This window comes from Mustela nigripes, chromosome 7 (assembly GCF_022355385.1).
Source record: "Mustela nigripes isolate SB6536 chromosome 7, MUSNIG.SB6536, whole genome shotgun sequence".
NCBI classification, from domain to species: domain Eukaryota; kingdom Metazoa; phylum Chordata; class Mammalia; order Carnivora; family Mustelidae; genus Mustela; species Mustela nigripes.
This window is the reverse complement of record NC_081563.1, coordinates 110,761,595-110,786,680: the sequence shown is the minus strand read 5'-3', so window position 1 is coordinate 110,786,680 and position 25,086 is coordinate 110,761,595. Positions and strand designations below refer to the sequence as shown.

General features: G+C 50.3%; 1 protein-coding gene across 4 annotated transcripts in view; it reads left to right on the top strand.

Moving 5' to 3' along the window:
- Nucleotides 1-4,137: 4,137 nt before the first annotated feature.
- Nucleotides 4,138-25,086, top strand: part of LOC132021755 (mitochondrial antiviral-signaling protein-like) — a 37,688-nt gene continuing 16,739 nt past the window's right edge. For 2 of the 4 annotated variants that reach the window (XR_009405439.1, XM_059406603.1), the window contains exons 1-8: nt 10,323-10,417; nt 13,895-14,087; nt 15,269-15,443; nt 16,608-16,780; nt 17,450-17,606; nt 18,639-19,150; nt 20,095-20,436; nt 21,918-22,013. Coding sequence is in view for 3 of the 4 variants with exons in the window: in XM_059406603.1 (XP_059262586.1) it covers nt 13,968-14,087; nt 15,269-15,443; nt 16,608-16,780; nt 17,450-17,606; nt 18,639-19,150; nt 20,095-20,436; nt 21,918-22,007 (1,569 nt within the window). In the remaining variant the exon portion in view is untranslated. Of the gene's footprint in view, nt 4,316-10,322; nt 10,418-13,894; nt 14,088-15,268; nt 15,444-16,607; nt 16,781-17,449; nt 17,607-18,638; nt 19,151-20,094; nt 21,655-21,917; nt 22,014-25,086 lie in introns of those variants that run through there. The other 2 variants (XM_059406602.1, XM_059406601.1) reach the window with 2 other exon arrangements.

Sequence of the window (25,086 nt, the reverse complement as noted above, 5' to 3'; positions counted from 1 at the left end):
AATATGTGTAGCAGTCAGGAGATAGAGAATCTCACCAACAGAGCCCTGGGTGCTCATGGAGAGAGAGGAAATGTTGTTTAAAAGCTCAATGACTATTTCAGTATAACTGGAATTTTGGGGTAATCCTATGTATTTTTAAATGCCTTTAAAAATACTACTCTGGCCTCCAGACTTGACCAGACAATCCAAGGAGTCATTGGCCTGAACCAGGTTAAGCATCCATGCCCTAAAGAAACAGAATAGCCCCATCCATGAGAGCCTTGTGTTCTGGCCTACAGAGGCTCTGGTACAGGTCAGTCCCCATCTGCCTGCCCCAGAAAGAAGCCAACCAGTGGATGTGCACAGAACTTCCCCAGTGCTTTTTATTGCCTCGTTCTTTTTTTAAGGTCTTTATTATTTATTTGACAGAGACACAATGAGAGAGGGAACACAAGCAGGGGGAGCAGGAGAGGGAGAAGGGAGCCTGATGCGGGGCTCGATGCGGGGCTCAATCCCAGGACCCTGGGACCATGACCTGAGCTGATGTCTAACGACTGAGCCACCCAGGCACCCCTATTTCCACATTCTTTTTTTTTAAATTTTATTTATTTGATAGAGAGACATAGCAAGAGAAGGAACACAAGCAGGGGAAGTGGGAGAGGGAGAAGCAGGCTCCCCGCTGAGCAGGGAGCCCATTGTGGGGCTCCATCCCAGCACCCTGGGATCTTGACTTGAGCCGAAGGCAGATGCCCAACGACTGAGCCACCCAGGTGCCCCATATTGCCTCATTCTTTTTTTTTTTTTATTTTATTTTTTTTAAAGATTTTATTTATTTATTTGATAGAGAGAGAGATCACAAATAGGCAGAGAGACAGACAGAGAGAGAGATGAGGAGAAGCAGGCTCCCTGCTGAGCAGAGAGCCCCATGCGGGACTCGATTCCAGGCCCCTGGGATCATGACCTGAGCCGAAGGCAGAGGCCCAACCCACTGAGCCACCCAGGCGCCCCTGCCTCATTCTTAATGCAAAAAAATGTTCACCAGACGTTAGGGGAAAGACTGCCAATGCAAAAAATAAACTAAGAAAACAGCAAAAAAAAAAATGGCTTTAGAAGAAAACCATGCAGTTGGAACAGTAGGAAAAAAAAATTTTTTTTAAGCTCTCTTCCTACTATTCTTAGTAATTAGATTCAGGAAGATCTCACATCCCTGAAGTTTGCCTTATGGAACAACAGAGAATAAGAATGAGTTCTCAGAAAGTGAAGGTATTGCTTACATTAAACATTAATTTGAAGACCTGGAAAATGAAGGAACCCAGGAAACAGGACAAAATAAAGGAACAGAAAAGGTAAGATATAGGGAATCTTGTTGTTTGTTGAAAAGAAAGAGAGTACTTGGGATGTGCTGGCTGGTTCCAGGAATGGGGGGTATGGTGGGTGCTGGGGACTAGATTGCCATGACTTCTCATTCCACCCTTTATTCACACCCTTGCACTGTGGCTTTACGTCACCTTCTGGAAGAGGTGGAAATCTATTTCCACTGCCTTCGAATCTGGGCCAGCCTTAGTGACTAGCTTTGGCCAGCAGAATGTGGCAGAAGTGATGTGCTATATTGGAGCCAAGGCCTGAAGAGCATTTTGAGCTCTCTCTTGGAAAGCTGCCCAGCCATCATGAAAACAAGCCTAGGTTAGCCTGCTGGAGAGTGAGAGACCACATGAGACAGAGGTGATCCATCCCAGCTGAGCCCATCATCGGCCAGTCAGTTCCCAATAGATTTGGTAACTGGCATCAGTGAGCCCAACTAAGTTGAGAACTGGCTAGCTGAGCTCAGTACCAAATCACCAACCTGCAGAATTGTGAGCTAAATAAATGGTTGCTATTTTAGTCAGTTACATTTTGGGATAGCTTTTTTACTCAGCCAAAGCCAACTGAAAAGGCCAGGCCCTCTCCCTATATCTTTATAGGGTGCTTTCCTATATGCTGCAGAGGCTGGAAAGTGGAAAAATATACTTATCAGACTCCTTTGCAGCTAGAATTAAGAATATAAAATGAGGGGTACCTGGGTGGCTCTATCGGTTGGACTCAGGTCATGATCCCACGGGTCATGGGAACAAGTGCCTGTTGGACTCTGTGCTCAGTGGGGAATCTGCTTGGGATTCTCCCCCCTTTGCCCCTCCTCTTCCTCAAATAAAGCTCTCTCTCAAATAAATAAATCATTAAATATATACAAATATATAAATGTACATAAAACTATAAATACATATTCAGAATGAGGTCTGACAGGGGCGCCTGGGTGGCTCAGTCATTAAGCTTCTGCCTTTGGCTCAGGTCATGATCCCCAGGTCCTGGGATTGAGCCCCGCATCGGGTTCCCTGCTTGGCTGGAAGCCTCCTTCTCCCTCTCCCACACCCCCTGCTCTTGTGTTTCCCCTCTTGCTGTTTCTGTCAAATAAATAAAATCTTTAAAAAAAAAATGTGGTCTGACAATTAGATGCCCCACCAGAGATTTGGGGGATGGAGCCATCTTCCTGCTACCATCTCTGTTGACGGCAAGGGCACAAATATGTGAGGATCTAGAGAAATCTCAGCAGCCAGACTTGGCATTCCTGCCTTGACTGGATGTTGAGACAGAGCCCTGTGGAGCTGGGGGTGGCAGCAGCGGCCTTCTCACTTCTGACTGTGGTTATGGGGGTGTGCTCTTGAGCTCAGTTACTACCTTGGTGGCCTCCTGCTGCCTGCAGCATTCCCCCAACCCCAGGCCAATTTGGAAACGAACTAATTTTCTATATTAAATCCCTTCCTCTGGGAAAAAAAAAAAGAAACTGACCATGTTAAGTGTTGGCGAAGTAGAGGACTGAATTGAATCGCCTGAAACTATCAGTACACTGCCGGTATAAGTGTAAAATTCCTCTTTAGGGAATAGCTTAGAAGGTTTTCTTTTCTTCTTTTTTTTTTTTTATCTTTTTAAGTAGGCTGTATGCCCAGTGTGGCGCTTGAACTCATGACCTTGAGATTAAGAGTCACATGCTCTTCCAACTAAACTAGCCAGGTACCCCTGGAAGTTTCTATTAAAGCTAAACATAACTTGTTGTCCAGCAATTTTTAAATGAGGACTTAGCTCCACAAAAAGATTTATACGTGCATGCCCATAGCAGCCTTATTGCTAGTAGCCCAAACCCAGAGAAGCCCAAGTATTCCATAGATGATAGAATTAATAGGGGCGCCTGGATGGTTCAGATGTTTAAGCGTCTGTCTTTGGCTCAGGTCATGATCTCAGGGTCTGAGATGGAGCCCTGCATCGGGCTCCCTGCTTCCCCCTCTCTCTCTGCCTGCCTCTGCCTACTTGTGATCTCTCTCTCTCTCTTTGTCAAATAAATAAAATCTTTTAAAAAAAAGGAAAATAGAATTAATAAATAAATAAATAAATAAATAAATTGTGTGATAGAATACTACCCAGCAAAGGAAGAGCGAATTCCTGATAGATGCAACAACATAGACGAATGTCAAAAACATGTTGAGTAGGGGCGCCTGGCTGGCTCAGTCAGTGGGGAATGCAACCCTGAGTTCGAGTATCCTGTTAGGAGTAGACATTACTTAAAAAAATGCTGGGTGAAAGATGCCAGACACCAAAGAGCATGTATTATTTGATTTTATTTATATTAAATTCAAGAACAGGCAAAAACTAAACTATGGTGTTGGAATCAGAATAATGAATTGGGGTTGAGATTGATAAAGGGGTACAAGGGAACTTTCTGAGAGGCAGAAAGAGTCTTGATTTTGATCCAGGTGCTGGCTGCACAGGTGTTTACTTCCGTAAAAATCAAGTGGCACACTTAAGATTGATACATTTCACAGAATTATGCTTCAAGAAACAAAGCCCTTTTGTGCACAAAAGAACCACAGTGTTTTCTGTTTTCTGCACCGGTTCCAGATCCTAGGGGAGGGGCCTTAGGACAAGAGAGAGCATGAGGGGCTGAAAGCAAGGAAGGCTGCAGTAGGAAGCTGGGGCCATGGAGGAATGTGATCAGGGGAAGGTGGCTGTCCTGGGGGACGTCTGTGAACTCTGGTAGCTTGCAAGCCATATCCTGCCCACACACGCATTTGCTTGTTTTCCCACAAATTTTAGGTAAATGTCTGTTGCCAAGCAACTTACGTCAGTGGTTTTCGGGAAGAAAGTACAGGAGAGCAGTGCCTGAGTGGCAGGTGACCAGCAAACAATGTCCTGAGGCTGATGAAGAAGCCAAGTAGACTGACCACTGGGACTGAGCCCCAGAAGAGCCATCTGCAGCAGGGACTGACCCACAAGCTGACAAGCCCTCTTCTCCTGAGACCACTGAAAGGTAAGGTGAGCTTATACCAGACCCTGTTATGTCCAGAGAGTCTAAGGGTGACTCCTGGAAGCCAGAGGACTCAGAGGCCCTGTATTGCAGGAAAGCATATCCTAGGTGAAAAGCCACTGGCATGGGGCACCTGGGTGGCTCAGTCACTTAAGCATCGGACTCTTGATTTCTGCTCTGGTGGTGATCTCAGGGTCATGGGGTCCAGCCCCCTGTGCGCTCTGTGCTCAGTGGAGAGTCTACTTCGGATTCTTCTCCTCCTCTGCTCTTCCCTCCCCACCACCCCCCCCAGCCTCTCATCTCTCTCTCTCTCTGATAAATAAGTTAATCTTTATTAAAAAAAAAAAAAGAAAGAAAGAAAGAAAGAAAAGACAATACTGGAATATCACTGGCAGTTTCTCCTGAGTGGAAGCCTTAGGAGTGCAGATTTCCATTTTCTTCATCAAGCATTTCTAGTTTTCCCCATAGGAACTATATAAGCATAAAATTTTTCCCCAGCTTTACTGAAAATATATCAATTTTTTTGAAATGAAGTTGGCAGTGTGAAAGATAAAATAGTTTAAATAATAACAGTTTAAAAACTTTTCTGAAACAAGGTTGTAAAGACAGGTTTATATTTTGTTTTTTCAGTCTTAGCTCCCTGAAGGGCCTCAGACATGAGAACATTTCCCTTTTTGGGGCTGTCTGTCACTATTCTTTGGGCCTGACTCTGCTCTCCGGGGGGAAACGTGAGCTGGTGGCTGCTGAGTCAACACATCTAAGCCACGGCCCTTCTAGTAGCACCCGCTTGGGGACTTGGGCCACCTGCTTGGTTATGCTTGGTTATTATGGAGGGGGATTCCACAGGCCCTCACTGGAGGGGGTGGGGTGGGTGAAACAAGTGATGGGGATTGGGAAGAGCAGTTGTCATGATTGAGCCCTGGGTGGCATATGGAAGTGCTGAGTCACTATATTGTACACCCGAAAGTAATATTACACTGTATGTTAACTAACTGGAATTTAAATAAAAACCTCAAAAGCCCCCAAAATGCAATCTACTCATGAAATAGGGTGGAACACAGTCCACTGTAAAAGGTACAATAATATAAATAGCAAGATAGGGATGGCTTTACATTTTATTTTACTTAAAAATTTTTCATTTTGAAATAATTTCAGACTTACAAAACAGTTGCAAAAATAATAAAATGTTTACATCTTACATAACTACAGCACAATGATAAATATCAGAAAATTAGCACAGATGGAGTATTATTAACTAAACCAAAGTCTTAGTAAGTGTTCCACATTTGTCCCACCAATGTCCTTTTTTATCTTTCAGGGTCCAATTCAGGATCTCCCACTGCTTTCGGTTGTTCTATCTCTTTATTCTTGTTTAATCAGGAACAGTTCCTCAGTCTTTCCTTGACATTTTTGGAGAGTTATTCTGTAGGTCAGTGCTGTCCGGTATATCTTTTTTTAAAACTCTCTGGTAGAATGTTCTGCAATGACAGAACCACACAATATCTGTGCTGTGTACTGTGGCAGCCATTAGCCATATAAAAATGGCACTTAGAATGTGGCTCGTGGGGCTGAGTAACTGAGTTTTATTTTTTTAATTTTTTTATTTTTTTTTAAAGATTTTATTTATTTATTTGACAGATAGAGATCACAAGTAGGCTGAGAGGCAGGCAGTGAGAGAGAGGAGGAAGCAGGCTCCCTGCTGAGCAGAGAGCCCGATGTGGGGCTCGATCCCAGGACCTTGGGATCATGACCGGAGCCGAAGGCAGAGGCTTTAACCCACTGAGCCACCCCGGTGCCCCTGAGTAACTGAGTTTTACATCAATACCTTAATTTGTGGGAAATGGCTATGGTGCAAAGTGGCTACTGTATGGAACGTGACACTTCTTGAATGGCCCACATTTGGGTTTTTTGACATTTCCCCATGATTGTTTTCAGATTATGAGTTTTGGCAAGAATAGCATAGATGAGATGATATACCCTCCTTAGGATCCCAGGCAAAGGTGGCAGGAGACCATGTAGGCCAGGATTTTCATTGTGGTAACATACACATAACATAAAATTTACCATTCTAACCATTGTGGGGTGTGCAGTTCCCTGGCATTAAGAACATCCATTGTTGTGCAGCCTTTATCACCTTCCATTGCCGGAACTTTCTTATCTTTCCCAACTGAACCTCTCTACCCATTTCCTCAAAAATTTAAAAATAGAATTATCAAAAGATCTGGCAAGTCTCCTTCTGGAGGAATACCCACAGAAACGAAAGCGGGGACTTCAACAGATATTTGTACCTCCACGTTCACAGCAGCATTATTCACAACTGGCCAAAGGTAGAAGCAGTGGACAAATGGACAAAATGTGGTCTCTCCATACAATGGAATCTGATTCAGCCTTCAAAAGGAAGGAAATTCTAACACATACTATAACAGGGATGCACTTTGAAGACACTATGCTACATGAAATAAGCCAGTCACGAAATGACAAATATTGTATCATTCCATTTACATAAGCTCTCTAGAACAGTCAAACTCCTAGAGACATAAAGTAGCATAGGAGCTTCTAGGAGCCGGGGAGCAATGGAGAGGGGAGACTTAGTGTTTAATGGGTAGAGAGGTTCAGTTGGAGAAGATGAAAAATTCTGGAAATGGACGGTGGTGATGGCTGCACAGCAGTGTGAATATTGCCAGAGAACTGTACACTTACCAGTGGTTAGAATATGTTAAATTTTATGTTCTGTATATGTTACACCACAATAAACAGCCATCCTGTCCCATAGCAGCTGTGCCATTTCACATTCGTACCAGTAATGTACAAGGGTTCCAGTTTCTTCATATCCTTGCCAACACTTGTTATTTTCTTGTTTGTTGGTTTTATAGTAGCCATTCTAAAGGTTTGTATCTGCTATAGACCAAATGTTTATGTCCCCTCCCCCATTTATATTTTAAAATCCATTCTCCAATGTGATGGTATTTGGAGGTGGTATCTTCGGGAGGTGATTTGGGTCACAAGTGTGGAGCACTTATGGATCACACTTGATCTTAGCCAAAAGGCCGAGAAGTGATGAGCACTTATGGATCAAATTAGTGCTCTTTTATTTTTTTATTTTTAAAAGATTTTATTTATTTATTTGACAGACAGATATCACAAGTAGGCAGAGATGCGGCAGAGAGCGCGGGGGAAGCAGGCTCCTTGCTGAGCAGAGAGCCGGATGCAGGGCTCGATCCCAGAACCCTGGGATCATGACCTGAGGGGAAGGCAGAGGCTTTAACCCACTGAGCCACCCAGGTGCTCCAAATTAGTGCTCTTTAAAAGAGACCCAGAGGGGCACCTGGGTGGCTCAGTGGATTAAAGCCTCTGCTTTCGGCTCAGGTCATGATCCCAGGGTCCTGGGATCGAGCCCCACATTGGGCTCTCTGCTCAGCAGGGAGCCTGCTTCCTCCTCTCTCTCTGTCTGCCTCTCTGCCTACTTGTGATCTCTGTCTGTCAAATAAATAAATAAATCTTAAAAAAAAAAAAAGAGACCCAGAGATCTCCCTTGCTTACATGATGGAAGCATCACGTGAGGACAGCAAGAAGACTATGTTTCTGAAGTAGCAAGTGAGTGTCTATGAGACACCAAATCTACTGGCACCTTGATCTTGGACTTCCCAGCCTCCAGAATTAGAAATAAGTGTTTGTTGTCTGGGCCTCCCAGACAGCAGCCCAAATGGGCTAAGATAGTATCTCATTGTGTTTTTGAGAAAGCTGTGTTTTTTTGTTTGTTTGTTTGTTGTTTTTTTTTTCCTAATATAAGGGTAGAGACAGGGGTGAAAACTGCATTTGGAAGCCAGTCGTCACACTCCCATATTCTTTTTTTTTTTTTTAATTTTTTATTTATTTGACACAGGGAGAGAGAGATCACAAGTAGGCAGAGAGGCAGACAGAGAGAGGGGGGAAGTAGGCTCCCTGCTGAGCAGAGAGCCCGATGCAGGGCTCGATCTCAGGACCCTGACATCATGACCCGAGCCAAAGGCAGAGGCTTTAACTCACTGAGCCACCCAGGTGCCCCTCCCGTGTTCTTCCTGCAAGAATTAGATATGAGGTCATGGATTGGAGTAGGTAGCAGGCAAGATGAATTCTCGAACCAATTGACATTCACCCTGTCTTGGCTAAATAAGACATACTAGCTTTATTACAGTTAGTTGAGTTCAGGTGTAATAATAACATTTTGTAAATGCTGAATGTTGTGAAATATCCACAGGGTTACTAATAAATAAAATCTCATCTAAAAAGTGTTCAGGCATTTTCCTGTGACTTAGTTTGGGAGCACTAACTTTTAAGATAGGTGTGTACTCAGGCATTTGTATGTGATCTCTGTCAAAGCACCTCCCACTTCCCTACCCTCCCCACCCCTCCCCCAGCCCCAGAGGAGAGAGAGAACCTCAAGCCAGCTCCCCACTGAGTGTGGAGCCAGGAGTAGGACTTGATCTCCCTACCCTGGGATCATGACCTGAGTCAAAGGCAGACACTTAACTGACTGAACCACTCAGGTGCCCAGTCTTTCACTTTTAAGTTGCAGTATAAAGTATAACAATCTTGACTGTACAGCTGATGCATTTTTACATATGTACAAGCCCATATATCCACCACTCACATCAAGATATAGAATATTTCTGGGACACCAGGGTGGCTGGGTGGTTCAGTCAGCTAATCGCCTGCCTTCAGCTCAGGTCATGATCCCAGGGTTCTAGGATCAAGCCCCACGTCAGGCTCCCTGCTCAGCAAGAAGTCTGCTTCTCTCCCTGTTCCTCCCCCTGGTCATGCACATGCTCTCTCTCTCAAATAAATGAAAAAAAAAATCTTTAAAACAATGATAGAGAACATTTCTATTCCCTGCAAAATTTCCCTTGTGCCCACCCAGAAGTAATTTCTATTTACGTAGATGAGTTTTGCCCATTTTCGAACCTTGCCTTAGCTCGCCACTGAAGGAACAAACAGGATGTATTCTTTGTGCTTTACTTGGTTAACTGTGGTTCCCATTTATCCTGGTGACAGTCATCCATGTTATGTGTAGTGATCGATTGTCTTTTTCACTGCTGTATACTATTCCATAATGTGAGTGCACCACTGTTGGTCTCTTCATTCTCCTGCTGAGGGAAACTTTGGGTTGTTTCCAGAGTTTGGCTATTGCGAACAAAGCCACTATGAACACTAGGTATCCTGTACATTTTTAGTTGGACACACAGCTAAGAGAGTGGTGGCTGGGTGATAGACTTGGCATGTTTAAGTTTAGTAAGAACTGCCATTTTCTGAATCTTTTAATATCTCTTAAAACCGGGAAAAATAAACCTCAACCTGGTTATTGTGAGAGTATTTAGTGGGTTCTAGGGTATAAGACTTTAAGCCTGTACCTGGAACACAGTGGTGGCTTAGTAATTGCTGGCTTCTGCCCCAAGCAGAGGAAGGGCCAGGCAGTTGGCACTGTGGGGAAGTACCTGCCTCAGACCCTTGCGCAGAGAAGCTTCCCACGCAGCACTAAAGACCCACACCCAGCAGGCGGGGCAAGTCAATCGCGGTGCCCCTGCCCAGCTCTTACCTACCCAGCTTCCTCCCACCGCGATCCTGCTTCCCCAGGAGTCGCCCTGTGAACTTCGCGTATCACCCTATATTTATTGAGCACTAACTACGTGCCAGGTCCTAGGTGCCCGGGTACAAATGACATAAAGACCCTCCCCCTTCAAATTACTTGGCGGGAGGAGTGATTGCTTAGCGTAGGGAGCACGGTGACCCAGCCGACCACTGACTCCGAGGTCGGCCGTCCACTTGGATTCTGGATTTCCCCTGGACGTTGCTCGAGACAAACAAGGAAAGAAAATAATCTGATCCTCTACGCCGCAGCAGGGACCTAGGTCGGTCCGGGAGCGCGGTCTGGCGTGTCCAGGTCCGGGAGCCAAGGCCAAGCGTCCCCCGCCCACTGCCCTCTGGCTCTGGTGGGCCGAGAAGCCCCGCCCCCGCCGTCTGGCCAATGGCCGCGCGGTCCCGCCTCTCCCCGCCGCGCCCCCTCCCTGCTGGGGAGGGTTCCGGAGTGTCCGCGGAGGTCGGCGGGTCGCGGAGTCGTGGCTACCCGAGGTAAGTTAGCCTTCCTGGGCCCTCTGTCCCGTCGGCTCAGGGCTCGCGGATCCCGTTCGGGGAGGTGGCCAGCGGCGTCAAGAGCCGAGTGGGACTTGGAGTCCGCCCGGGCGCTCGGGGGTCAGGGACGCCACTGGGTGCGTGGGGCTGGGGAAGAGCCCACGAGCAGTTCGCCGCAGCGAGGACTCCACGAGCCTCAGCCAGCCCCGGGGGTGGCGCGGGGCGTCTGCCCGGACTGGAGGGGAAGTTGGGCGGGAAGAAGGCAGGCGCCGGTTGCGGAGCTCCTGCAGCCTCCACGCAGGCCGAGGGTGACTCCCGGGCGAGGCCTGGCCCGGGCGCGCCAACCTCCCGGAGCCGGGGCCGCGCCTACAAGTCTGGGGCCGCCGTCCTCCCCGGAGCCATGACAGTTCTCGGGGGTGACAGCTGCTCAGAACAGCCTCCCTCCCTCAGCGAGCCTGGTCCTGGTCCCATCCAGCAATCGGAGCCCAGTCGGTGAGGCCTCGCCCCTCTCGGCCGGTTGTTATTTCTTTCCTGGACGCTCTCAGAGCCTCCGGGGCGTTCAGGGAGACAGCTCTCCTCGCAGCGTCGGTCTGCCCTTCTCTGAGACGGGAAGGAGATGCTGGGAAAACAAAAACAAAAACAAATAAAAAAAAATCGACGTTCTCATGCGCATGCTGTGGAGTCGCAAAAACTTTTGGAAGTACAGTCAACAGCCTGAGAACCGTGACTGCCATAGAGGGAATGCACTCGGGCTTGTCTGAACGATTTACAGTTCTTTAAAGAGAAGGGACTAAATGTTTCAGCCTCAGGGGCACACCCTCACACAACTCCCCTCACACAAGCCGTGCCCTCGGTCCCTCTGGGGCTGTGAGTCTCACTTGCTGCAGCAGGGCATATATTCTGCAAGGTGTTATGGTGAGCTGCAAAGAGGCAGCAGGTCCTGGGTTCAAATCCTGACTGCTTGTGCAACCTGGCATCATTTCTCCTCTCCTAAATGAAAGAAACTTAGGATGGGCCCGCCTATAGTGGAACGGTGAATAAATGTGAACAATATGGGCTTCCTTTCTTTTTGGTTGGAGCATGTTATACTTCATACTCCCCACCCCCACCTCCTTTTTAAAAGGTTTTATTTATTTGTCAGACGGAGAGAGCAGGGGGAGCGGCAGGCCAAGGGAGAACTGCCCGAGCAAGGAGCCTGCTTCCAGACTCGATCCCAGGACCCTGGGATCATGACCTGAGTTGAAGGGAGATGCTTCACCAACTGAGCCACCCAGGAGTCCCCATACTTCCCAAACTCTTATGCCTAAGGGCTGAGGCTCAGATGCAGAAGAATGTATTACTTGACTCTCTCCTGGTACCTCTCTGGATGCCATGGAAGAGAAGGAGAAAGGATCATTTGGCCACCTTAGAGTTGTTCTTTGCTCACCTCCTGAAGGCTCAGAGGAGCCCCCCCCCCCCCAACACCAAATCGCCTTGATCCTCTTGACCTCTGTCATTAACACATTAACCAGCAGGAATGTCGCCCCTGGTGGCTAACAAAGCAAGGCATGTAACATGAGGCTATGAGGCCTAGAGTCCGCCCACGCCAGGCACCTATGTGTTTGCTCCAGCCTGACCCTCTGTCTTCTGACCCCTTCCTTCCTACAAAACCTACTTGGACATGTTCCAGCATCTTAAGCTTCACTTGTTCAAAATGGAGCTTTGGAGACCTCTCTGTACCACAGCTTCTCCACCAGATTCTCTAGCCTGCCTGAATGGCACCCTCCGTCCACCAACACCTGAGCATCCTTGATTCTTCTCTCTTCCTCACTTCCCACATCCGCAGCACACCAGGAACCCAAGCACCTCTCACCACCTCCCAGGGCAGCATTCCCGCCATCCCCATCCTGTGGCCCCTTCCTTTAGCCTCCTGATTTATCTCCCTGCTTCCATCCTGGTCCCTCCACAGTCCAGGTTTTCACAACTACCAGGGAGGTCTTTAACAAAAGTTCAGTCCTCTCCCTTCCCTGCTCAGAACCCCCTGATGGCCTCCCATCTCACCCCCCCCCCAAAGTAACCCCCAAAGTCCTTTCCTGCAACACCCCACATGAGCCACCTCTCCTAACCTCCTTGATCTTGATCTCTGCCCCTCCCCCTAGCTTTCTAAACCTGGACCCCTCAGACCCGTTTTCTGTTCTTCAAACACGCCAAGCTCATTTACGCCTTAGGACTTCTAATTTGCTGTGCCGCCCTCCAACCCCCACCCCCAGAGCTGATCTTGTTACAGCCCAGAAGGCCTCAGCTCAAATGTCAGGGATTCAGAAAGACTTCCCTGACCACCTCCATCCATGCAACATACCTTTCTCCAGGGGTTCTGTCTCATTACCCTGCTTTATTTTCCATGATTAATGTCTGGAATTCTTATATATGTATATGTTTACTCATTTGTTATCTGTCCCACCCCAATAGAATATAAATTGGATGATGGCAGAGATCTTGTCCCTTTTATTCCCTGCAGCTCTCCCTGAGCGGGGAGGCAGGTAAGAAACTCGCAGACAACCCCATCTATAATTGCAAATTGTGGTAAGTGCTACCTAAGCAACTAGTAGCAATTGCTAGTAATTGAGGCACTTCTAAATGTGAACCTTATGTGGTTGAACTATTGTGTTGTCAAAACAAGCTCTCTAAGCCATTTTAGGGGTGAAGAGAAACCTGCAAAGGACTGGTAATTTGCCCCAGATCACACAGTGAGTGGAACCAGCCTCCTATCCTAAGAACATGTATGCAACAAGCCTTAATGGTGGGCTTGCAGTCATGTTCTAGAAAGAACCTGATCCTGGAGGCTGAAGACTTCTGTTTTTTGCTCTTCCACTAACTAGCAAGCCCCTTAATTTCTTGGTACTTTGTTTTCTTCACATTTAAAGTAGGATGATCTTATTATTATTTTGGGCTTTTCTTTCTTTTTTTTTTTTTTCCTGGTACACACCAGGGAAGCAGCACTTCTTGGTGGAGCCCACTTGCTGTCAGCAGCTAGGGGCAAAACAGACCTTGGAACAATGGCAGGGAGCCAGAGCCCTCCCCAACACTGACCAGCCTGCAGGGAAGAAATGGGGCCTAGAGCTGGATCTGATTTCTTTTGGTCATCAATTCATTTTTTTAAAAGGTTTTATTTATTTATTTGACAGAGATCACAAGTAGGCAGAGAGGCAGGCTCCCCGCTGAGCAGAGAGCTGGATGCAGGGCTCGATCCCAGGACCCCGGAATCATGACCTGAGCTGAAAGCAGAGGCTTTGACCCACTGAGCCACCCAGGCGCCCCGGTCATCAATTCGTTTTTAAGCAAATTTCTTGAGGGCCTCTGGGACTCAGGCAGTCATAAAATTAGACGATTAAAGAAAGAAGCAAGCACTCCAGAGAATTGAGAAAGAAAGGAATCATTGCCTTTTGTCCCACCCCATTCCCAACTCTGTTACCATAAGTGGTGTGCTTTCTTTTCCAGCCTTTTTACCCCCCCTCCCCCATCTGTCCTTTTATGGGCCAGAACCCGCCATCACTTCAGAACCTAGACAGCGATGACGTTTGCAGAGGAAAAGACTTACGAGTATATCCGCTACCATTACAGCAGTTTTGTCGACCGCATTCATGTTCTGGAGATACTGCCTTACCTGTCCTGCCTCACCACAAGTGACCAGGTGAGCTGGGGGCATGGGATTCTGACTGACTCGGTGCAGGGGCATGGGGCTCGGAGCTTTCCGCCAAAGCCAGGGCCAACTCCTTCCTTTTCCATCTTCTGCATCCTGCTTCTTGACCTTGACGCTTCTCTAACTTGCAGAATGAAGTGTGGTTCAAGCTGGCCTTTTCCCACGTAGCTGAGCTCCCTCTTGCGTCCATACGGTGTAGTGCTAAAAAAGTAGGGTGCTGGCTGCCTGAGATGTCTGGGCTTCGGTCCCCTCACGTGCTCCCCTCGAGACTTTCCTTGACGTCGTCTCTTGTCATTGTTCCTGCTCCGTGTTGACTCCATTCACCTTATCACGGGACCCTGTCCTGACAGGGAGCCCAGGGCTCAGTTTTGACAGCTCGCGGGAGCCAGACTGCCCTAGCCTCTCAGAACTGGCTGTAGCCCCAAGAGAAGTGGGGCTGGCCGCCTCCCAGTTCTAGCTGCTCCCAGTGGCTCCGGCTCTCTGCTGCCACCACGCGGCTGTGCTGATGGTGGTGCGGGCCTGTGGCTGTTGGGATTCGGGCCCCCTCCCTTGAATTAGGGGGCATAGGGGGTGCCTCCTGACTAGTTCTGCAGGATATGTTTCCTATGGGTCTTCGTTTCTGCTCTCTGTTTGCCCGTCTGCATGTGGGAATTCAGTGCCCATAAAACCTCCTCTGCCCTGAGACTCCTTATCAGAGTCTCCCAGCATCCCAACCTCCTGATTCTTAGCATTGGCTTCCTCTCTCTGTCCCTTTACCTCCTTTTCGTCTTCTGTTTCCTCTGTACCTTTCCTCTGCTGTTAATCCAAACCCTTTCTTTTTGCCTTCGGGGCTACCTGAGCAAACCCCAGGCTTTGGTGAAGGACTAACTAGGATCTGTCCATAGGATCTTTGTTACCTTATTTCTGCTAAGCTTGTTTCCTCACCAGTAGAGTCGGGACAGTAGCTCTCAGCATCCTGAGCACAGGGCCTGGCACACAGTAAGAGCCTGTTTCCTGGTAACTGCCTTTAAACTTGGGCCCAAACACTGGCCTTGTCCTGGGCTCTGACTGAGTTTCAGATGGCTGCCTTGCTCTTGGGGCTACTTGGAGCCTCTCTCTGCAACTGTCCCCTCTGAGTGGGGAAGGGGCCAGGGCCCCCTGGCTTGAGCAGGGCAGCTGGCTGTGTCTTCCAGGACCGACTGCGGGCCTCTTGCCAGCTCTCTGGGAACCAGGGCACCCTCTGGGAGCTCTTCAACAGCCTTCGGCGGCGGATCGGCTGGGTGGAGTCCCTCATCAGTGCACTAAGGGCCTGTGAGCTGGTGGATCTTGCTGACGAAGTGGCTCGCATCTACTACAGCAACCTGCCCGGTGAGCTTCCTGCTGTGGCCCTCCTTGTGGAACCCCTGTTAGTTCCCTTGGCCTCCATTCAGCCTCTCCCCTCCCCTCTGTACTCCTGCCTCCCTCTGTCACTTTCCCTCCCATGACTCTTACGCGGTAGACAAACCTGGGTGTGGATCACAGCTTAGCTTCTTGTTAGCCATGTCCCTTCGGCCAAGTCCCTTAATTTCTCTAAACCTCAGTCTTCCCCTCTGTAAAATGGGACTCACGGCCAGACATCTACATTGTAGGACTGTGGTTGGTACCACGAGATGATGGATGTGGGACTGGACACCTCCCATGTGCTCACCAGATGGGACTTCCTCTAATTTTTGTGGCTGTGACATTTGCTTCCCTCCTCTTTCTCACTTCCTCTTGTCTCTCGTTCAGCTGACGGCCTTCTCTCCCCTCTACTCTACTCTTCCCTTCCCCCGTCACTGTCTCCTCTTTCTTCCTCATGGTTTCCTTCCTTCCTCTCCCTCATCTCTTCCTCTCCCCCTTGCTTCCCCTGGAGTCTTCTCAGTCCTCCACCCTAGCCGCAGAGTTACCCTTCCGGGCCAAGTGGCCAGAGGGGTCTGGTGAGGTCAGGTCGGAGGGGTCATGACAGGAAGAAAATTCAAGCCAGCCCTATTTATGATTTAGACTAGAGACAACTCCTGAGACCCTGACGAGATTTACAGCCTTAGAAGAGCCTCCTGTTTGCTTTTCTTTTTTTTCTTTCCCTCCCTCCCTCTCCCTCTCTCTCCCTTCCATCCTTCTTTCTGAGGGGTCAGTTAAGGGGGACAGCCACCAACAAAGAGGAGGAGAAAGCCACTGGGTTCCAGAATGACAGGGGAGAGAGAAGTGGTGACCGCTGACCCAGTCTGGGTTGTGAGAGGCTTGTGGAGTGCCCCCCATGGCCCCCCCAACCTCTCCCACCCTACTCCTTCTACCTCTCCTGGTTTTTGTCCTCCCTACCTTCCTCTCTCCCTCCCGCTACTGCCTCCCACTCAATGAGTCTTGTCTCTTCTAAGTACACCCTACATCAGGACAGCTTTGGGAGTTGGGGGTGGGGGCTGATAGTCATTGACCTGGGGGTCCAGGAGCACGCAGGCCTTTCCTGTCATTGGGAGCATCCATGATTCCCCCTTGACATCACTCTGTCTTTGCCTCCAGGGGTCCGGAACCGGCCTCCAGCCCCAGTGGAGCCACAGTTAGTTCCTGCTGAGGTTCCACGGTCCTCTAAACCTGCTGTGGCCCCCAGGGCCCCCCACAACGGCTACAGAGAGGAGGAGCCAAGTTTCCCCTTGCCAGTCCAGGATACCCAGCCAGCAGAGTCCCCGGAAGAGGTGTGTCCTCACAGTCTACTTTGGGCCTCCTGCTTTTGTGTTCCTATCTTTCCAGCTTCTAGAAGCTCTCTTATCTCCCACCCACAAACCATGTCTAATCTCTGCTCGGAACCTCAGGGCTCCCTCGGTGGAGGTAGGCTCCAAACCAGCTTTCAGACTGCTAAGCTGGGCTTCACCCTGTGGTAGTGCTCAATCCTCTTACCAGCCAGCGGTGAAGCCACAGTTTTGTGGTCTTTGCAGTGGTTTGTGTGACGAGGTGAGCTATATCGAGGGACCAGGGAATGAACAGTGGAGGGGTACTGGGGAAGCAGGAGGTAATGGGGTGGTTGGAGTACTTATTGCCAGTAAAGCTGATTCAGAGCAGAAATGGCTGATTCTGTTGGGATGTCCAGGAGATGTCAGACCATGAACTTGAAGCCCAAGAAAGGGGTCTGTGCAATAGTATCAGAGAGGGGAACCTTTTACAGGGCAAGGCAGATGAATAGAGACTCCCCATGGGACAGTGTGTGTTTTTGGTGAGGTAGGTTCCTGTAGACAGGGTCTGGCAATGACCAAAGCCCGGGCTAGGGGCTTCCTCAGTTTCTGTACTTCGTGCTATGGGCTGAGACCTGTAGGAGATGCCCACTCCTGGGAAAAGCAATTGCCTCATTTATATTTTCCCTCTTGCAGAGTTCAAAGAAAGTCCCACCGATGCCCCATTCTGGGGATGTCCTGAGGAGGCCCGCTGGCCCCCTGGAAACCTCCTCTGACATGGCGGCCTTCAACCCTCTGACCTTCAGTGGACATCAAGAGCAGGACACAGAACTAGGCGGTGCCCACACACCAGGTATGTGTGGAATCTGGAGTTCTGGGGCCTCTCCAACCTCCCAGTGAGGGTGAAGACTTAGAGTTGCCCCCCTTGGACAGGAGGCAAGGGGGAATAAAGGGAGTTTACCTTAGGGAGCAACTCAGTTCCTTAGAGGGCATATCCATATTTTCTGTGTAGCAAACTGTTCCCACATTTAGTAGCTTAAAATATAACGATTTAGCTCATGATTCTGTGGGTGAGCAATTTGGGCTGGTTCAGGGTAGTTCTTCAGGTCTCGGCTGAATTCCCTCTTGTATACACGTTGATGCCCAAACACACGTACGCTCTGCTGGGGCACCTTGGTTCTCTTCAGCGAGTCCTCGTCCTTCACCAGACAAGTCTATTTCATGGCAGCTGAGCAGAATTCTGAGAGAGCAGGCTCCTGGGCAAAGACTCACCCTGGCAGTTTCATCCTGCCTCATTCTGTGAGCCAGAGCAGGTCACGGAGGCCAGCGCAGAGTCAAGGAGTCAGGAAATAGACTCCATCCCTGGATGAGAGGACTGACAATCACACTGCAGAGGGTGTGGGTACAGGTAAGGGAAGAGGGGCCTCTGGTGCCCTGTGACTGCTGGGAGCTCTTCTGCCTGGTCCAGAATTGCTCCTATGGGCGGGGAGAGGAAGGTGGCAGAGGGAGGAGCATCCAGAATTTCCCCCAAGATAAGGAGCAGACACAGGAGGAAAGGAGGGTGTCCCAGGCAGGAGAAGAAAGAGCAGAGGATAATGAGTGATCTTTAAGCTCCTAGATGCTTTTAGGGAGAGGGACCATTTCACTCTTAGAAGACTCGGCTTTAGGTCAAGGACTAAGGATATATAGGTCCAAGGACCCAGGCCTGGGCACAGTGACCAAAGGGACTGTGGAGATTCCCTGGGTAAGAAGTTGGGGGGCTTGGAGGCAGTAGGGACTTGAGCTAGGGCACAGTGGCTCTTCAGCCTTCTGATCCCAGGGTGACTGTGATTTTAGAGTAACGGTCCTGTGATTTGTGTCTCCCCTTTTATTTTGCCCCCTGCAGGCACGGCCTCCAGCCTCCCCTCATCCCGTGGGCCTGTGTCTCCATCTGTCTCCTTCCAGCCCCTGAGCCGTTCCACCCACAGGGCGAGCCGTTTGCCTGCACCCTCCGCGGCAGCGCCATCTGCTGGCACCTCCTCCTCATCCATGGGCTTGGCCTGTGCAGGGGGCTCTGGTGACCATCGTGAGGCCGGCGTCTGCTCCACGGGGCCTGGGGTGTCCACAAGCTCACTGACCACCAGCATTGTGTCCTCCAGGGTTCCTGCCAGCTCAGCACTTGACAGAGCAGTGCCTTCCAAGTTGCCTGCCAGCTCAAAACCCTCAGGGGCAGTAGCCACTAATGTGCTCACAAGTCTGCCACCATCCAAACTACCCATCAACTCAGTGCGTGCTGGCACAGCAGCACCCAGAGTGCCTACAGGCTTGGTGCCCGAGCCCAGGATGTCCACAAGCACGGTGCCCAGCAAGGCGCCCGCCAGCACTGTGCCCACCGTCAGGAGCCACACACCCTCAGGGGTGAGTCTTTGCGCTGTCCAGCAGTGATCCAGGCTTTTCCCTCTAGCCCTGTCCTCGGACGCTTTCCAGTCCCCAGTCCATCTCTAGCCTGGGATATCCCAGTGCTGCTCCTCGAGGGTGTAGGGCTAGCTGAGATCTAGCATCTTCCAGACCCCACATACACCCTTTAGAGTAATAATAATCCTTCAAGCCCCTGAGTGCAGATGCCTTGGGACGGTTGGGCATGATGGCCATCCCCCTGATCATGTGCCTTAGCCCATTTAGAGCTTGCAGCTACCCATGGAGCTCAGTAGTGTGTGTTGCAGACTGAACAATGAGGGGCAGCACGGGGCGGCCTGCCTGCTTCAGTGCCCTGCTCCTTACCACTGGAATATCCAGTCTGCCTCACCACGAGCCAGTCCTTACTGACTGCAGTCTTAGATGGGACTAACATGCTGGAGGTAGCCACACTGATGCAGCAGTGCCCCTCCCCCGCCCCCCTGCTTCATGGCTGGGGCAAGCCCTTGCAGCCCTGTAGCTGCTGTCTGCCTGGAGCAACCAAGTCCAGGGGACCCTTTAGGCCCATGGCAGGGCTCTGACGCTGTGGCTGCTCCATGGCCCTCCACCCAGGCAGAACATCAGAGTGGGATGGGGCCATAGCGACCAAGGGCTCCAGGAGGGTGGGGGTGAACTTACAGGCAGGCCAGTGAGTAGCAAGAGGGGTACATTGGAGGAAGTCACCACTGGTACCCCAGCCAGCAGAGCCTTGGTCCCTGAATCCCCCACTGCCCTCCCGTACCATCAGTGGGTTGAGTCTCCAAGAGGGGGCGGCTTCCTTTCTGGACTTTGGGCTGGGAATTGGAGGGTTGGAATGCTAGTTCATGGCCTGGCTGGAAATGGGGTCATGCAACTTGGCTGTCTCCCTGCCATCCCCAGTCCCTTTCAGCCCCTCCTTTCTTTCCCAGGAGACTGCAGGAGCTCCAGGGCCCACCATCTCCACCAGAGACAGCTTGCCCGAACCAAACCCCAGCTCTTCTGGCTGGGAGTCCGAGTTGGAGCTGAGCAAGCCAGGCTGTCTGGCCTCCCGGGTAGAAAGTGAGCCATTCTCGGGCTGCTCTGCGGACCTGGCCCTCAGCTACAGCAAGTCGTTGGACGCGGGGCCTGACAATGCCCCAGAGGAGAACGAGTACCAGTCGGTAGATTCCATTAGGATCCAAGTGACCCAGGACCCCAGCGTTGACCTGCTGGAGGGTAATCCTGGGCCGCGTGCCACCCCGGAGCCCCTGGAGGAGGAGGATTACATCCAGGTCAGCACCTGGGCTCCGTGGCTCAGGGCAGCTGCTACTGGGGTGTTCCTGGCCTTGTTCCTGACAGTGGTCTACAGGCGGCGCCTGCTCCAGTGAAGCCTCTGGGTCCTCTGTGCTGGGAATCTGCTCCCTTACCCAGAGGACATCCAGCCCAAGCACGGACTGTGCTGTCTTCCTACCTTGTCCCTTTTGTGGGGCTGGTGGAGCCTGGGTCAGAGGGGAGCCAGGGGGCCTCAGGCCACATTTCTGTCCCAGCTCATGCCCTCTCCATATGCTACAGACCTTGCCTACCCTGCAATCTGGATTATCACCTTTATTCTCTGGAGGAGGTGAGGTATGCCCATCCAGGCTGTATACCCATTTGTCTGAGTCCACAGATCAAGAAGTACCACTGGTTGGCAATGCCCCCCATCCTGCCCTTGTGCTGGGTGGCTAGCAGATGTGCAGTGGCAGTGGTGGGGCAGGGCGGACCTCCACAGGACCTTGCTCCAGACCCCAAAAGCCCAGCCATTGCTCTAGGAGCATCAGGGTGGTCCATCTACAGGGACATGGCTGCTTGTGGTCCCTCAAGAGGTGGAGGAGGTCCAGACATTCTCCTGGACCTTGGGGAATGTAAGCTGCTGGGCTAAGGACTGCCTCTGAAGCCTCTCTCCAGCCTCCTCACCCCCATCTTCCTTTCCTTCCCTTCTGGTCTCTATGCTCTTTAGCTGGGAGGAGGGCGTATTTGGGGAGGATAGGCCTGCCAGGCAGAGCTCAGACCAAGGTTTGGATTTCAGCTCCACCCCTTCCTGGGCTGTGTGGCCTTGGCAGATGGTCAGACTTCTCTGGTCTTGCTTCTGCACATGGGCAGTGAGTATCATGGCGCATCTCCACTGGGTTCTTCTGAGATTGAAGCACACAAGTGTTTGTCAAGTGCCTGACCCAGAGTTGGTGAACACCGACAACTCCCCCTACCTCTCCCCTGTGCCGCCTGGTAGATACGAGGGTAGCAGAGGCAGAGTGCCCAGTGAGTCAGGGTGCTGCTCTGTAGTGTAGGGTGGGCCTGTACCCCACTCTTAACTTTCACTCACTCTGTGCTCTGTCCCTCTGCGCTCTTGATTAACCTCTCTGTGCCTCTGTTTCCTCAGCTGTAAAATAGGGATGAAATACTAAAACTTCTATGTGTAAGAAAATAGATCTTCCAGTGTGGTGAGGATTAAATGATTTTATGTACACCAATCTTAGAATGGTTCCTGGCATTTATTAAGGGTTGGGTACATGCTGTTATAAACATGGAGGGGCTGGAGCGCTTGGCTTCAAGCTTACAAGGCAGATGCAGATCCTACAGCCTCCCCTCCCAGCCTCCGTTGTCCTGTGCACTGAGTCACTGGCGGGTGGGAAAGGAGGCACACCCACTGGGGCAGCTGTGCAGGGTGAGGGTTGGGGTGCCTCTCCGGCAGCCAGATGGATTGGCGAATATCTTCATGGGTGTTTTTTTCCAGGCAGCCATCTCTGGAACCCCAGGAGCCACTTCCATTCCTGTGCTCTGCAAGAGACAAAGGCTAGCTCCTGGGGAGGTACCCCCAAACTGACAGCTGGTAGGTTCTCGACCCTGCTTTGGCTGCTACAGCCTTGCTTTATAGGTGGCTTCAGTGACCTCTACCTTGAGTGACCTGTCCCTTTCCCTCTAAACTTTTCCTTAAGATTTTATTTATTTATTTGACAGAGAGAAACGGTGAGAGAGGGAACACAAGAAGCAGGGGGAGTGGGAGAGGGGGAAGGGCCCAATCCCAGGACCCTGGGATCATGACCTGGGCTGAAGGCAGACACTTACTGACCCAGGTGCCCCTAAACATCTTTTCAACCCTCACTCTGAACCCAACAGCCTGCACCCTGAAACTAGGAGAGGTCCCTACCCAAGCTGTCTGGACCACTCCTTGTCACCCTTGCTCTTAGCCAGCCCTCTGTGCTCTCCCTCCCTCTCAGATACCCGGGTCAGTAAACAGTTCATACACCGGTATAGTTTTAATGTGTGACTTTCCCAGGGTAGCTTTGGAAAAGATTATCTCAAGAAAGCAATGTATAGTCCCAAAGGATACTACTTTGCTGGTGGAATTTCAAACAGTGACCAGCCATGTGGGAGACGCCTTTCGGTAAGGTACGTAGGAATCATTCAGGGACCTACGAGGCACTTTTCACCTGATGCTGCCCAGGAGCCCTAATCTGGCCTGAAACAGCAGGCCTGTTTGGGCTCTTGTCAACCAAAGGCCTCTAAAATGCCAACTTCAAGCAGGGTTGGGAATTGGCCAGAGTAATGAGGCCTGTGGCCGGGAGATGTCTTGGGATAGTTGATACGATGTTTCCGATTTCAGAAATCCTGGGTTTGGAGTATGGCTTTCAGCCGCAGGAGGGGGTGCATAGGAGGGTGATACAGATAGGTTACCCCCATCACCATGACCTGGACCATATGGAGGCCAGAACCCCAGGAAGGGAGAGAGGACGTCTGCCCCCAGTGTGAGGCCCAGCCACCTATCCTTGGAGGCTTGGGAGAACACACTTCACCTCAGGGAAAAGGCTGGGGTGGGGCCAGAGGCCCAGCGCCGTCCCAAGTCCCAGTGGGTTAGGGTGGACTCAGTCAGAGTACCCTCTTCACCTTCTCTCTCCCGCTGAAACATTTTCCTCAAAACCCAAGAGCCACCACAGCTTTTCTCCCCGTGAGAAACATGGACCTTGTTTGATGACCTACTAAAGCCAGACCAGTGCTGTGCCCTCACCATATTTTCCTTGCTGGATACACTCAGATTTCATCTGATTTAGGGGGAATTTCTGGTAAGAGATCAAGAAGATGGCCCTTAGCCTCCTGGGCTTTGGGTTATTCACAGATTCTTTCAAGAAACATTGTTTATTATGAAAAACTTTCACATACAAAATAGAACATAAGAAAATGTATATCAGAAATAAATGTCAGAGAAAATAGAATGAGAACACGCCCCCCACCCCCAGCCCATGCCCATCATCCAGCTTCAACAATTATGGACTGATAGCCAGTCTTGTTCATTCCTGCCTGATTTCCCCTTTTTCTGTACTGGTTCCTTTTATTACTCAGAGACTGAGGAGTGCAGAAAACCAAGGGGCGAGGCACACTTGGCTGGGAGAATATATATATATTTTTAATTTACCATCATACGCCATTTATTCCTTCCTTGTTTAAGAACAGGCAAAACTGGGGCAACTGGGTGGCTCAGTGGGTTAAGCCTCTGCTTTTGGCTCGGGTCATGGTCTCAGGGTCCTGGAATCAAGCCCCGGGTCGGGCTCTCTGCTCAGTGGGGAGCCTGCTGCCCCCTCTCTCTCTGCCTGCCTCTCTGCCTACTTGTGATCTCTGTCTGTCAAATAAATAAAAAAAATCTTAAAAAAAAAAACAGGCAAAACTATGCTGTCAAATGAAGAAGGAGTGGAGCTATCAGCTGGGAGAATTTTTGATAAAGGCCTTCTGTTTCCTGCTGAGGCAGCATTAGGCATTCCCTTCTTAGTTGCTTGGTCTCTGTGGGGGAAATCCCATGTGAAGCAGTTCAAAGAGTGAGCAGCATTGGGTTCCCATCTTAGTGAGAGGAGACCAAAGGGGCTGCCTCCATGGACAAGGTCCTTGGAGGGGTCCTTGGAGGGGTCTGGCTACGCTCCTGTCCCAGAGAGGCGACATCTGGGTATGTCCAGTGGCAGCTTGCCATTGCATCGGGGGCCTCTGCCAGGCTCTGATAGAACCCTTCCAGGAGGCAGAAATGACCTGTCTGGGCTAGATTCAAATTTCACAGTATGTCTCTTGCTCTCTAGGAGTCTCCTAGGAATGGAGTCATTCAGGCCTTGAGGTCACTTGCTCTCTGTAAATTGGCCTCACCTTCCCCCAGCGAAAGTAGTGTTTGGCATTCCTGATCTAATCTGTGCTAGAAGTGACTAGTCTCCATGGATGAGAATCCCATGTTTCCCCTCTGCTCACCTTTCTGTTTTCTTCCCTGTAGCCTAGGGCCATGAGGCTTACACTTGGTATCGGGCACAGTCCCCCAGCATTCCGCACTCCCGCAGTAGCTGGTGACAATGATAGTAATACCCAGGGCTGCTGCTTTCCCCATACCTTGCTGTGTGCCAGGCACTGGACTAAGCATTTTACACAGATCAACTTGCTCAGTCCTCAGCCCTAGGCAAGGGGCACCATTCTGACCCAATGTATATAGCTAGTCTGCAACACTGGGAGGGAGCAAGGACCAGAGGAGAACGTGCAAGGGAACGCTGTGACCCCAAACCCCAGACCTAGAAGTTTCCTACTCTTGCTCATGACCCACAGCTGTTTGCATGTCTGGAGCTGGGGACTCCATTTAAAACAAGATCTCACACCATCACGTTCCTGCCTGGTGTGCCAAGATCTGCCCCGTGTTGCGATAGTGTAATAATGTGCAATATTATAACTAATGGTCTGAAGGATGTTGTAACAATAGGACTGTCATCACTGTGTGTGCATGATTGGTGCCCAGGCTTAATGGCCTGAGGCTCTGAGAGGCAAGGCAGGGGGCACAGGCTACAAGGCCCGGCCTCCAGAGGCCAGTTTGGTATAGCAAACATCCATCCATCTATCTATCTATCTATCTATCTATCTATCTATCTATCTATCTATCTATCTAT